General features: G+C 34.7%; 1 protein-coding gene across 1 annotated transcript; it reads left to right on the top strand.

Moving 5' to 3' along the window:
- Positions 1-5,101: 5,101 nt before the first annotated feature.
- On the top strand, positions 5,102-7,640 carry LOC136797922 (synaptogyrin-2-like). The gene is made up of 3 exons (XM_067054506.1): positions 5,102-5,277; positions 6,372-6,734; positions 7,080-7,640. The coding sequence occupies exons 1-3, from the start codon at positions 5,173-5,175 to the stop codon at positions 7,344-7,346; spliced, it is 735 nt and encodes a 244-aa protein (XP_066910607.1). The 5' UTR covers positions 5,102-5,172; the 3' UTR covers positions 7,347-7,640.
- Positions 7,641-15,624: the final 7,984 nt, after the last annotated feature.

The following is a 15,624-nucleotide window of genomic DNA, read 5'->3' as shown; positions in this document are numbered from 1 at the left end:
TATCTAAATGAAGTGTATAATAATGGTATGGAATTTCTATAAAACAATATAATTTAAGAAAAAATTTAATTTAAATATTATCAAATTTTGATTATAAACATGATTAATGTGCAATAATTATTACTAGTTTCTGTGTCAGTAATTTAAACGCCTATAGGTAAGTACCTGAGCTCTCCACGGGATCTCCACCTGAGATATGGAAACTCGCTCGCACCGCTCGCTCGATCAACAAGGTTCAACGGGTTCAACAGGAAGGAGGCAGCAGCATTACCTCTTTTCCTGATTTTAAATTTTTACCTAGCCTGCGAAGAACAAAGAATTTTGATTGAACGGATAGTTTTATATGGTTTAGACAGGTATGATTTCTTGTGATTATTGAAGCCTGTTCATAGCAAAAGGTTCAATTTCAAAATGAAGTGTCTGGATTTTCAATACCAGGCGGTACAGCAGTTACAGGGCGGTACTAATCAATAAATTACCAGTTCCTACCATAAATTGGTCTAATAAATACATTACTCTTCTAATATCGACACCCTCCTGTTTAGATAGGAAGGTCAGAATCACTGATAGACAAAAGATTTTTTTCTCTCAAAGTCTTAAAAGAATGGGGCGGGGGGATGGTAGCAGCGACTCCAGAAGTCATGCAACTTTCGTTGACGTCAAACCAAATGTTTCATTTTTCCGTGAACTTTGAACCCTTGGAACTTTTTTTCTATGTATGCTAAAGCGTTCCGGTTTTTACTAAATGAAAGCCCGTGATCTTAGCTTTCCAGCGGTATATACCAGACCCCCGCGCTCGATAGGATCGATCATCGGAACGGCTCGATGACGGATCGATATGTGATCGATGGATTACTTATCGATCCGGATAGGAGATCGATAGAGGATCGATACTCAAGATTTTTTTAAGCTTATGATTAGTTATCGATCTATCATCGATCTATCATCGATCTTTTATCGATCTTTATCGACCCTATCGACTCTATCGAGTATATCGATTCGTCATCGATCGTTAATCGATTCGTCATCGATGCATAATCGATTTATAATCGATGACGAATCGATTAACGATCGATGACGAATCGATTAACGATCGGTGACGAATCAATTAACGATCGATGATGAATCGATTAACGATCGGTGACGAATCAATTAACGATCGATGACGAATCGATTAACGATCGATGACGAATCGATTAACGATCGATGACGAATCGATTAACGATCGATGACGAATCGATTAACGATCGATGACGAATCGATTAACGATCGATGACGAATCGATTAACGATCGATGACGAATCGATTAACGATCGATGACGAATCGATTAATGATCGATGGCGAATCGATTAACGATCGATGACGGATCGATATACTCGATTGAAATACTAGCTCGATAATGGATCAACGAAGGATCGATACTCAAGACTTTTTAATGGCTGAATCTTCCATCGATCTCCTATCCGGATCATTAAGTAATCCACCGATCACATATCGATCCGTCATCGAGCCGTTCCGATGATCGATCCTATCGAGCGCGGGGGTCTGGTATATAACACTGTGAACACGGGCTAGACGGCAAATTGGTAAAATGCCGAACGTTTTGCAACATTTTGAAAATTGTTTGCTGACGGGAGAAAAAAAAATTGCAACTATCGAAAAACACCTTACCACCTTTTTTGACTCATTTCAACCTTTTCCAAGCTATTTTCTTCAAAAACAAAAATAAAACAATGCAATGTCTTCTTTTTTCAAAAAAAAGATATATCTTTCGTTATTTTGATAAATATACTAAATATTGTACAAATATTTTTATATAATAATATTTTAACACCATCAAAGAATTCTCCCTCCAAATTTGAGGTCTCTAGCTACAGTAGAAAAAGAGATATGCAAAATTTAAGAAGCATGAATGGAAAATTTCTTTTTTTTCTTTTTTGACACATTTTTCGAATTTTTCCAAGCTATTTTCCTAACCTTTTTTTTGACATTTTTAGTCAAATTTTTGACACTAAAATTTGAATATCTTTACAACCACTAATCCTCTGCAGGCCTATGACCCCTCATTTTCTTTCTTTTTCAAAGCTCTACAAGATAGGATAGATTTTGAAAAAAAAATTAAAACTTGAAAAATCTTCTGGAGTTGCTAGGGATGGGAGTGAGAATGCAGAAATAATTGAATCAATCGAATATTATCCATGAGTTGCCGTTCGATTGTCAACTGTAGTTGAATCAATCGAATATTACCCAAGATTTGCCATTTGATTGCATTCGATTGATTCGATAACGTTCGATTGATTGATCCTTTCGATTAATTACATTTGATTAGGCAGGTTCGATCTTGTTCGGTTGATTTGATATTTGTACAAGCAAGCGATTAAGTTTGATTGGTTTGATTGTGATTTTCGTTCTAAGTTGTTCGATTGACACCGTCTGGTCGAGAGCAAGAATGGAAAAGTGAGAATGAATGGAAAAGCCAGAATGAGAACGGGGGGTGAGAATGGGAATGGGGTGAGAATGGGGGAACAGGAGTGAGCGAGAATGGGAACGGGAGTGAGCGAGAATAGACCCGTTTCAATGTTTTGATTTTTCGCGTTTGTATGCGCATGCGCCAAAATAGTTACGGTTTTTCAGAGGCAGAAAACACAAAGCTTGAAACTTGCTGGAAAAAGGCAGTTTTGATTTTATTATTCAAAATCTCTTCATCAGAATTTCATGAAATTTTAGTATAAAAATCCTATATAGTTATTAGATAACATACTAAAATTTCTATTCAAAATTCCTTCTAGATCCGGAGAAAATTGACATAAACTGCGTGCCTCCAGCTAATGTTGTTATCTTTTTTGCCTCTGAAAGTCGGGTCGTTTTGCGGGTCGTAACGAGCCGATGTAAACATGTGACGTCACATGAAACGGGCCTATAGGAGTGGGAGCAAGAATGGAAAAGCGAGAATGAGAACAGGAGCGAGAATGGGAACGGGGGTGAGAATGGGGGAATAGGAGTGAGAATGAAAGCAGGAGTGATAATGAGACCTGGAGTGATAATGGGAACAGTCAGCAAGAATGGCCGAATGGGGGGAGTTAAAACAGGAAAGGGAGTAAGAACAGGAACGGAAGCAATAATAGGAACGGAAGCAAGAATATGAATGAGAGCAAAAACGGGAACAGAAGTAAGAGCGGGAATGGGAAAGGGAGTAAGAATGGGATTGGGAGTAAGAATGGGATTGGGAGTAACAACAGAAAAGGGAGTAACAACGGGAACGTGAGTAACAACGGGAACGTGAGTAACAACGGGAACGTGAGTAACACTTGGCAAGTGAATGAACCTTCACCCCGGTCAACCCATGCCATGTGAGGGGAATTGGGTAGTCAGTTCAAGGTGCTGACCGGGTGCTAAATGAAAGCATCTATAGTTGCGAAAATGGGCCTCTAAGCCTCCTGTAGACTAGAGTCTACTTCTGGCTGAACTTTGCTTTTTGATAATTTCTGATGGCGCTGAGTCCAGTGAAGTAGACTAGGAGCGTTTGGCGAGGTCCATAGTGTGCACCCCCCCCCCCACTCTGCAGGGGGGGGTTTGGATTTTTGGGTCCAAAACAGCCAGGTGGGTGTCTGAAATTTTGGACTTTCAGGTGGGGGAAATAGGTTGAGGTGGGACTAGAAATCTTTAGGTGGGACTCTTATGGAAATCTTGAAAGAAAAATTATTTTAAATTTTAGATTTTTACATATTTGTCTTTGAATCCTGTAATCTGTTTTTCATTGAAAATTCCCCTAACTTTTTATTGGAATTGAATTGAATTGCTTTACATTTCCTATCCGTGAACAAGTAAAAATTGAAGGGGAGGTCAGCACATCGAAATTTGGTAATTAAAAATTTTTTACTAAATAAAATCCCTATTTTAGGTGGGACTTGGAAAGTCAACTATCAGGTGGGAGTTTCTCAAGTGCTGGGACCTGAAATTTTAGGTGGGACCTTGACCCCCCCCCTGCACACTATGGAGGTCACCATTTTGAAAAAGAATGTTCAAAATCCAAATAACGAAAAAACTACTTGGAGTTGAAAGATTTAATCAAAAATGAGAAACAAACATCAATAACAGATTTGCAATCCCTTATTCTCAAATAAAACCATTGCTTCGTACTGTTTTTACCTTCCAAAAACAACTAAAATCTGGCGGACTGTTTTACAGTCTGCCTAAGCAATAAGCATATTAATACCCTATATTACCGAGCCGCTTAATCGTGCCATCCAGTCTATCAAAAAGCTTTAAGTGGACCCCGGGCTAAGCCTCCTGCGACTCAACCAAATAGAAATAGAAATAGGGAACGAGAGCCTGAATGGGAAAGGGAGCAAGAACTGGAACAGGAGCAAGAATTGCAGAGTATACAAGAAAGAGAGTTCAAGTTTCAAGTTGAAATATGCAATTGTTATAAAAAACTAGTTTAGTCATAATCATTTTAACAATTTCTGACAATCAATGTCTGTTTATCTTTTCTGATTAGCATCTTTTATCAGGCTAGCTCTAAAGCTCTAAAACAGCATCTAACATGAAAACCAGAATATGATTCTTCAATGGGAATCAAAACTATAAAGTGCACTCACAAACATCAACTTGTCAGATCTAAAAACTGCACGGATGAAAAACTTTAATCTGTCAATCATTTTCTCAAGCAAAAAGTATGCAAAGTGATTCTAGCTTTACGAAAATGCCGCAGATCATTAGTGGACATTATTCCATTATCATTATCTTTTTATTTTGAATTCTGGAACTTTTGCAAAAAAAGGAAAAATAGAAAAGCTGTATTTTTCACTGCTCTATTAATAACATACTGAATTTGAAAAATCTTCTATGTGGCAATTTTTTGCAAACTTTGAAAAACTGATTTTTGTCCTGCTTCTGCAGGTCTTTAGCCTAAGAGCAAAGTCCAAATATGCGTTTCCCGTAAATTTTATATGAACAGTTACTGGATACATCATATCTTCCTTTGGTCCAAGTGTAAAACTCCTACTCTTTGGGATATGCCCACTATTTTGAATATGAATTGTACAGTTTACATACCATGTAAAGGCTCTCAAAATTTTAAATTTAACTCTACCCAATTTTCACATAAGCTATTGTATTTCTTTTCTAGTGTTACATTTTATGAAATAAAAAAGAAAATAAATTTAATAATGGAAGAGCAGGGGCAAAGTTATGGCTCCTCCTATTCTGGTTCAGATTTTGATTTTGTTGAATTCATCAAAAGACCATTGACTATCTGCAGATTATTATGTATTGTAAGTGATTTTACCCTTTTTGGCTGAATTTTGTTCTGCGTCTAAAGTCTGTCTCAAAAGTAAGCTGACACTTTTTTAACAATTATGCTTTTTTGAAAAATTATACACTGTTAGGAAGAAATTCTCATGGAGAATTTTATGATGTAATTACTTTGAATAAACGCCCTGGGCGTTTATTAAATTTTTTTATTTTTAGGAGGAGCGTTTATTCGAGGGGGCGTTCAAAAGAAGGGGGCGTTTATTAAATAATTTCCATTTAAGATCACCTTTGGAGGGAATCAATACCCTAATTTGTCTATATTGATCTTTAAGCCCGAATATCCCTGTTTAAAAACATAAAATTGTGTCAAAATTACTTTAGTTGTGAAGATGCTACAAATTTTAATTAACGAATATGTATCTTTGATTTCATTTAAACACTTTCTTGATGCTTGAAGCCACTTGTTTCAAATAAACGCCCCTCCTAGAGGGGGCGCTAATTCGAAGGGGTGTTTATTGAATAATTTCCCTTTTAGAGGGGGCCTATATTCAAGGGGGCGTTTATTCGAAGTAATACGGTAGATTAAAATGTTTTATACTATCAAGAATCAAAATTCAAAAATCATAGCATGACACTTATATTTGAACCTCGCTGGTTTTCAAGTGTCTATATCATCTTTTGTATAATTCCCTTCGAGAATATCTTTCAAACTTTTTAACATAGGGTTCTGAGAAATTGTTGAAAAAGTAAACTGTCCACATACTTTTGAGATAGACCTAAATATATATTTTTATACTTGAAACTGAGAGTAAAACAAATTAATTAATATTTCAATGTTGTTCTTTAATTGTCTTTATCACTCTTCAGATAGAGAAAAACGTGACTTTTCAGAAGCCTGGAGAGGTTATTTTTCCTGGAGGGTTTCTTGGGGCTTATAAGTAAGTCTACGACTACAGTTGGAGGTGACTCAAAGGTTCCTTATTCGATAGCTGCCTACCCAATGGTAGCGAAGAGTCATTCATTAGGTTGCTGCGCCATTTTTGCCATCATATTATTACGAGAACTTGCCTGTACAAATTTTGTAAAATTGATTCTTATCCTGTCTCTCTTTTAGCTTTTCGCTATCGTTGTTTTTGGATGTATCTCAGCTGGTGGTTATGATGATGCATCAAAGCATTGTGTGTTCAACAGAAACAAAAACGCCTGTCAATATGGTGTTGCCATTGGTGTTATCGCATTCCTAGCGTGTCTACTATTCCTTGCTGTTGACGCACAATTTGACAGCATTAGTAACACAGTCAACAGACGTCACCTGGTGACTGCGGATCTTGGATTTTCAGCTTTCTGGACATTTCTTTGGTTCGTTGGCTTTTGTTTCTTGGCTGACCAGTGGCGTAAAAGTCCAATGCAATCACAGAATGTGACAAACCATGCTAGAGCAGCCATTGCATTCTCCTTCTTCTCTATATTCACATGGGTGAGGATTGATTGAGGATTTTTTTTCGAAGGGAATTATACTGTAGTCACAAATAGTTAAACACTTGTTTACTGAGGTTATTGTCAAAAAAGAGTCTCTTATTTTCCTCTAAAAGACTAATATTTAGTCTATGATTGCCTTAATTTTGGGTATTTAAAAGTACAATTTTCAACTCTCGGTAATTGGCCCTATCCCCAAATGATTAAAATCTAAAGATTTTCCCAATCCTCCCCCTCCCCCGTTTATTCAGCACCTAAGAGTAGTTTCTTCTAATTCCTTTATTCAGTGTGTGAGATTCTATTCGAAAATAATGTTTTAAACATTTTTATTTTCTATTTTTCTCAGATTGCACTATCACTCATGGCATACCAACGTTACCGCCAAGGCGATGGATTTGAACGCACACATCAACAACCTGCATCGGGCGGTGATTACAACACTGCCAACCAGGGTGGATACAATAAGTCACCCTATGCCTCATTCCCACACCCTGGCGAAGATGAGTCCGCCCAACAGTCGTACCAGTCACAGCCATTTGGGGTACCCGAGCAACCGTTTGGGGTACCACCTTCTCAACCTGTGAAAACTGAATATAGTGTTCCCGAATACTGATTGAACGAGATGCGAAATTAACAATTAGGGTATTATCTTTCTTGACATTCTTTTATACAAAATATCAGATCATTGTATAACACAAAGAGATTCACACATCTTCTCCTGAATAAGTATATCATATTCTTTGTGAAATTTTGTTATGATATTTTTTATAATGACAAACAGAATGCAAAGTGAAATAGACTAAAGATTGGGATATGCTTACATCGTCAAAAATCAATGAAACCGAAATCCACTCGTTGAACTTACCTTCTTTTTTTTGAGCATTCTGTATACCCAATAAACGACTAATATTTTATAGGAAACTATTGTGAATTAAGTGACCTTTGTTGATAGGCATTCATTGCTGAAAATTACAATTATAACCCTTTTCTCCAAATAAATTAAAGTTATAGTTTTTTCATAAATTTTAAATAACATCATTGATTTGGGAGCAAGGAAGGTTTTAAAGTAGGAGATTCCGCTAGCTTTAATTTTTTGTAGAATTACTGGATTTGCCTTTTTCATATTTTTGAATTTGAATTGTCGCAAAAATTCTAGGAAATCGCACGGTTTTGTTGATGAATTTAACTTTACTGTTTTTTTTAGTTTGTAGTTGAATAGAGTGATCCAAATTATTTTAAATTCAGTAGTGGGTAATGAAATTTATGAATCAACTGATATTTCGAAAATATTTCTTATTTACTATCCTTCTATTGCCATCCAAAATTATCTGCCATATCTGCCATTTTTGATCGGAGTTTTCTTGGAAGTGCCGTAGTTTTAAAACTCCAAACCATGATGCATTTCTTGGGGACTCCTCCCCATGGGTAATACTGCTAAATATTTTCAAATTGTCCAAAATATTTCATGATTATAAACAAGTAGTTTAATTTATTGTATTTTTTAAAACAACAACAGCATTTTTTGTTCTTTTTAACGCTTTTTTGTCGTATTTACATTAACATTTTCAAAAACTTGGTAGCTTTTCTAGACATGTGATGATTTATAATGACAATGTCACCTCCGTGTCCATAAAGGGATATATAGGGTGTCCTTTAATGAGTTAGTTTTTTTAATGAATTTGAAAGCTAAGGTACGAAGAAACTAATAATGCCACGATCAGCCAGGATGAGATTACAGAAGAAATTCACAAATTTATTTTCACGAATATTCGAAGTGAATTTTCTTCGTGACCATTTGATTTCGGGAATTCAAATTATTTTCCGAGTGAAGGAAATAAATGAATCTAAAGTAGATTTTGATTTCTGAAATTTTAAAGCGAGGATCGACCTCTCTTACAGTAGCCTTTTAGGATTTTCATCATCAGTATTTTTTGTTTTGTAAATTCGTCATTCATATATCTTGGTTATTACGTTGTTTTTCTGTTTGTTGTTTTTTTTTTTGATAATTTTATCTTTTTTGGAAACGAAGATTTAATAGTAGTAGAATATTTTGTTATAAACGGATTGTTCGATATTGTTTAGATTCTTATTCCCGGTTTCGAAGCATAAAGATGTTTTTGGGTCCTTGAGCTCCGTCATATCTCCCTTAGCTCCGTCATATCTCCCTTAGCTCCGTCATATTTCCCTTAGCTCCGAGCGTAAAACTTAAACCTATGAATTCTCTTAGAAAAACCCTTAGAAACTAATTTATATTTGATATTTTAAAAATTTTTGTCTAGGCTTTTAATATCTGGGATATTTTTCTTTTTTTGGAAATTTTGATTTTTGGGGCCTGTGGAAAAGTTTTTAGCTAAAACGATGCTAAAACTTTGGGGCAGCCTCGAGACTTCGAAAATGGTCGGGTTTGGCTGAAATTTAGCACATTTGTTCCTTGAGTGAATATTTGGTGGTCTTTTCTTTCATTTTTCAACAATTTTGATTTTTGGGGCCTGGGCACTAGTTGTTTTTGTTTTGCTACAATTGGGCCTATAAATAATTTGAAGCAACTGAAGTTGAGTCCAGTGCGTTGCGCACTTACCTTATCGGCCCTTTTTACACCGGCCTTTATTCCGCAACAGCCCAATTTTGGGCTTACGCCAATTAGGGCCGTAAATAATGCCAAAACTTGTTAAAATCGCTATTCACTTCAGGCTTCAAAACAGTAAGTATTAACTAAAATTTACTAAAATGTCATCTTTCAGAGTTAAACTGTTGAAAATTCATTGATTTTCGTGAAGTTTTGGATATAGAGTAAAAAAGTTGATAGTTTTCATCCTGCCTAAAATCCTTTAAATTGAGAAAAAATGGTTAAAAATGAACGCCGCTTTATAGTAAAAATTGCAAAATTTTAGCCCTTTTAAATAACGCTAATAAGGGCCGATAAGGTATGTTGCATAATTCGGGATTTACTGCATTTTGTGATTGGGCTTCTTTAAAACCTTGAAAATCCCTTAACCTTTCGAGCATCTTCCTGTTTTTTCACTAGGGGAAGCATTTATATTATCTATTTTACAGACCAGAATATAAACTTGATTAAAAATCATGTATTGGCTGATTGACTCGTTTGATTTTATTTTACTTATATTTGTTCCTGAAAGCTGATTTGTCAAATAAAAGAGACTAGTATCATAAAAATTCGTCCCTATGAGTAGTTGGTACTTTGCTAACCGGTCTGTAAAATACACGTTGACCCCCTGTCGGAACTCCAGGGACTACTGGAGCCTTTTACTTGAAATTTTCACAAGTGTGAAAGAAATGCGATAAATTTCAATTTATTTGCATGAGCAGTTGGTATTTTACACAGACCGGTCCGTACTATATCAAAAAAAACTCACTTTCACTTCAGCAGAGCCACTCGTTTAATTTTGCTGAAATTTTAGCCTGCAACTTTTTATTATCAATACCTAACACTTGTCAAAATACACCTTTTCGACTGTAGCCGTCAATTGCCGCGCGGGCATTTTTTACCACCCTAAAACCGTCCCAGTCTTTTTTTCGCACCGAGAGACAATAGAAAAATGTGTAAAAAAAGGATTGGATCGAGTTTAGGGTGGTAAAAAATGCCAACGCGGCAATTGGCAGCGTATTCAAGTCAAAAGCATTTTCCAATCACCAGAAACATTATCCCCAGGCTAATTTAGGGCAATATTTGGCCTGTCTGTAAATTGCACGATACCAACAGGGTGGCAAAAAAATGATCCCATTCCCCAAAAATACATGTCAGGTGGAGTTGTCTCACAGAGTATGAGCAAAATAAATAAAATGAAAAAAAGTTCAAAGAATGACGTCATCAGATAGCAATGACGTAATCGATGATGCCAGAATTTTCACCAAAGATGCCATTTCATTTTGGTGCACACTTGCTAAAGTTCAAGTCAATTGGATCAATATTTCAAAATTTATCAAAAAAATCGTTTGGGGGGAGGAGCTCTACCCGCCCAAAGGCTTCGACCCTCCCCCAAAATATAGAAATCAGCGGGGTTCAAAGTTGCAAAGTTGCTTCAACTTTAGAATGTTTGAAAAACGACTGACCACTTCCATTTTCGTTGTTGCAGACTTTTCAATTACAGGGGATGTGGCCCCTGGAACGGAGGTTTTGCCTTAATGAGCCATGTTTGTACTTTAAAACCTGGAAAAGCTGAAGATTCAATCCTAACACATTTCTCTTGAATCCGAAAAAAGAAAAGTACCAAATTTCATTTTTAACATGGCTAATTTTCTTCCCTTTCTTTTATTCTTAAAAATTAGTCTCGAAAATCCCTTTTTTTAGACTAAAACCGTCAAAAGTCAAACAAGAATGGAAATTAATTCCTAAAAACTGGGTAACTCTGGAAAGTATAGACATATACCAACATACCAACTCAGTAATTCAAAGTTTTTTTAGAAAATTCGAAATATTTTACGATAAAATTAAGATTACAGACTGCTAGTATTTTGCACGGGACTTAGCACTCAGCCTGGCCTGAAACATTTATTGTTTTGGTATGAATTTTTTTTTGCAAAATTATCAAAAACTATTTATTTTATCGTGTCATTAATTTGAGACATGTGTAAGAGGCCAAAATGGAAGCAGAACCAAACTTGAAGCAGCTAATCGCCTCGATGAATTCTATTGTATTTAACAATAGAAGTTATTTACACGCACTTGAAGTGAGAAATTATTATGAAAGATCGAATAACGATTCAGGGGGTAATCATATATTTCTTAAAAATCAGAAATGAGACTAATATACTTTTTATAAGAACTTACAGTGAGCGTAAGTTTTGTGGATTGAAGAGAGAAGTTTAAGTCTTTTAAGCAATGTAAAGGCGTTATGTAATTAAAGATTCGGATTTAGGTTCTGCTTCCAGTTTGGTTTAGGTTTTGAATATCACGGAACCAAGATGGAAGCACTTGTGAAAACATTAAGAGAATCAAAACAATTAAAATTATTTTCGTTTTGATTTAATTTGAAGTGTTTTGGATGTCAATATCCCTCAGTATCTCCCTAACACATCTCATAGTATTCTAATTTAGAATCTGCTTCCATTTTGGTTCATGTGTCGAATATAGCAGAACCAAAATGGAAGCACTTGTAAAATCATAAGAATTCTATGTTATGTACTCATTTACATATTTTCATTTCGAAGTGTTTTGGGAGTCTAACGGTCTAATTCTTCTTTAGAAAGGTATTCCGAATCGCGATTTAGATCTGCTTCAATTTTGGTTCTGCTATATTCAACACCCGAACCAAAATGGAAGCACATTCTAGATAAGAATCTGGGAACTGTTTTAGGGAGATATTGAGATCCAAAGACTTTGAAATAAAAATAAAGGAGTTAATAAAACATAAAACCAGTTTTCCTTATGTTTTTACGACTGCTTCCATTTTGGTTCTGCTATATTCAACACCCGAACCAAAATGGAAGCACATTCTAGATAAGAATCTGGGAACTGTTTTAGGGAGATATTGAGATCCAAAGACTTTGAAATAAAAATAAAGGAGTTAATAAAACATTAAACCAGTTTTCCTTATGTTTTTACGACTGCTTCCATTTTGGTTCTGCTATATTCAACACCCGAACCAAAATGGAAGCACATTCTAGATAAGAATCTGGGAACTGTTTTAGGGAGATATTGAGATCCAAAGACTTTGAAATAAAAATAAAGGAGTTAATAAAACATAAAACTAGTTTTCCTTATGTTTTTACGACTGCTTCCATTTTGGTTCTGCTATATTCAACACCCGAACCAAAATGGAAGCACATTCTAGATAAGAATCTGGGAACTGTTTTAGGGAGATATTGAGATCCAACTACTTTGAAATAAAAATAAAGGAGTTAATAAAACATAAAACCAGTTTTCCTTATGTTTTTACAACTGCTTCCATTTTGGTTCTGCTACATTCAACACCTGAGCCAAAACGGAAGCAGATTCTAAATCTGAGATTTTTAAAAAGATCCAAAACACTTCAAAGAAGATTAAATGTTACTGCTAGTGCTTCAATCTTGGTTCCATGATATTTTTTTAAAACCTAAACCAGAATGGAGGAAGAACCTAAATCTACTTGGGAATATCTTTCAGGAAAATTCTGACATCAGAGAACACATTGAAACGAAAATAAGTGAATCTCTATTGCCTAGAATCAATTTTCTTTAAGATTTGTCCGAGTTTTACCGGTGCTTCCATTTTGGTTCTGTTGCTGTATTAACCAAGCAGATTAACTGTAACAGTTCTTATAAAAAGATAAGATTTTCAACAGCTGATCTTTCGGCATTGTTAAAGTTACGCAAAGGAACATCTTTAAACAAGATCATAAAAAAGAGAAAGAGAAAAATTAATGTTTAAAACATAACCCCCCCGTTCTATTCATCTTGCTTCGACTTTGGTTCTGCTTCCATTTTGGCCTCTTACAACATGTTTAAAGTGATGGGTTTCTAACAATTTCAATTTAATTGAATCGACGTTTTGGGGGCCACTAACCTCCGTTTTGACAACCATTTGTATGAAGACAAAGAGAAAAGTAACTTTGGAAATTTGTAAAGCATTGCCTTCATACCTATTGATAGTAATTTGATGTGGGTGCTATGCTTTTTGATTAAGATATTTCGAAAAAACTAAAACCTCCGTTTTGGGCGCCATTAGAAAAATGTGACTCAACTATGACTGAAAAAAAAAATCAAACAAAAACCTTTATTCTAAAAAATTTATCTTTTGGGAAAGAAACTAGACATTTTGAAGCTCAATTCAGAAGAAATATTTTTAACGTTCCATTTTTTCTGAATTCACTAGAAAGGTTTCAATTTGGATTGACATTTCGGGAGCCACATACTGTATACGTACGTTTCAAGGATTTTCTCTAAAAATGGAAATTATGGAAACTACTCCCGGGGGGGGGGGGTACTAGGTTTGCAAGGCGACGGGTATGTCCGAGCCGAAAATCGAAAATCGACCCTTTGAGAGACAAAATTTTGGTCATTTTGGGACCCTTTGAGAGACTTTTTCCTAAATTTTGGTCAATTTTTTCCAAATCTTGGTTTGATTTTCACCAATTTTTGGTCAAAATTTTTGGAGATCGTGACCCTTTGAGAGAGAAATTTTTGATTTTCGTGATTTTGGGACCCTTTCAGAGACTAACTTTTGTATTTGTACCCCTTTGAGAGACTTTTGAGGAATGAGAAAAGGTACCCTTATGGCTCGGACATACCTGACACCTATTTTGCCTAAGTATCCCCCCCGGGAAGCTACTATAAAGGTCCCGTAGCGTTAACACCCAGAGGCCCAGAGTATGAAATTTAAAGTCTTTTGTCGTTACTGGGGGGGGGGGGGACAATAACAGAAGCTTTAAATTTTTTAATAGCAATTCAAGAATACTTTATTATCTCTAAACCATAACTTAAATAAAAATCAGGATATAGTAAATATGCTGCAATAAACAATAAAAAATAATTTTAACGATTCGAAAAAAATTAAAAAGGTTTTTACCAAATCAAAGATACTGTAGTATTCAATACACGAAAATTGTTGTGGATATACAGCAGATTGGAAAGATCAAAGTTATTTCAAAATTGAGTACCATAATAATATAAAATGGGTAAGGAGGAGCTAAAGGAACGTTCGTCGCTTGTTAAAAACTAGATAAATCTTTGTGAATTGATATTGAAATTGGGATACAAAGGAAGCATAAAATGTTTCAAAAAACGTTTTAGGAAAAATTCTAGGCCAGCAAAAATTTCTAAAAAAACTTGGGAACAAATAATTGAATAAAGATATTTGAAAGAAAGATGATAAATAACCCACTCTTTAAAAAGTAGAGCTTATAAAATAAAGAGGACTTTTCTAGTAAATACTTCTAAAAAGGAACACAAAAACAAATAAATTTCAAATAAAAATAATAATGATAAAAAATTTGCAAGAAGTTGACAAATAGTTGCATCCTACGTCCCTTTTCATTATATTTGCTATGTAAAGAAAAAAACTTGTGTGAAAAACGAAGGAAGAAAACATACTCGAAAGAAATCTTTTCTTCCTTTCTGATTTGTTTGTTGATTCTTTCATATTGAATCAGAGATATGTAAACACCTGAGAAAGCTGAGTAGACAGTGAAAGAAAAAAATTCTACGTTCAAAACTTCATCTCCAAAGAAGAAACTTATATAAAATCTTTCCAGGGAATTTCAAACTATATACCTATCCAAAAATACACCTTTTAGGCTTTTTTTGGGTAGTGAAATCCCAGGTCGTGTAGTATAAGAATGTCTACAGAAGCTGGAAGAAGAGGGCTTTTTTCTTTAAATCGGGAGTGTAGTGAGAGCTATAACAATTATGAAGAAAATCATGTTTAATCTAAGGGAAATCCTGACCTACCACATTTTAATTAGATACTTCAAAATCTCAATATTACAATAATCATTATAAATTCACAATAATACTGCATCAATAAATTTGGCAAAAATTAAAACAAAAAGAAATTTATAGGAATATAATTCGGTCAATAAAGGGAAAAATAGGATAAAATATTTTTCTTTACTATAGGGTCTATGATACAAAGTTTCTAAGTTTTTTAAGGTCAAATATATATACAAAAACAGTTTAAATCTTTGATGAAATGATAATGCAAAAATAAAAGCAAAAGAAATAAAAAATGATTAAAAAATGCCACGTTAGACTCCCTTCATGAAATTTAAAAGAATGACCAAAGTATAATTAAGAATTAAAACAAAAACTTCCCTGAATATCAAGAAGAAATAAATTCGTATAAATTACCTTAGTGAATCGAGAGGGAGCTTTAATAGTAAAAGTGGTCATGAATAAATGGCATGACAAAAGGAAACTTCAAATTTCTTTTTAACAACAAAAAATAGTACAGTAAT

Source organism: Clytia hemisphaerica, unplaced genomic scaffold (assembly GCF_902728285.1).
Source record: "Clytia hemisphaerica strain Z4C2 unplaced genomic scaffold, Clytia hemisphaerica genome assembly, whole genome shotgun sequence".
Classification (NCBI taxonomy): Eukaryota; Metazoa; Cnidaria; class Hydrozoa; order Leptothecata; family Clytiidae; genus Clytia; species Clytia hemisphaerica.
This window is presented reverse-complemented; position numbering and strand designations above follow the sequence as displayed.

Excerpts from the sequence above, each read along its gene's own strand:
- LOC136797922 (XM_067054506.1), top strand. The coding sequence starts at position 5,173 with ATGGAAGAGCAGGGGCAAAGTTATGGCTCCTCCTATTCTGGTTCAGAT. Across the intron at positions 5,278-6,371 it reads TCTGCAGATTATTATGTATT|CTTTTCGCTATCGTTGTTTT; the intron begins GTAAGTGATTTT and ends TCTCTCTTTTAG. Across the intron at positions 6,735-7,079 it reads TCTTCTCTATATTCACATGG|ATTGCACTATCACTCATGGC; the intron begins GTGAGGATTGAT and ends TATTTTTCTCAG.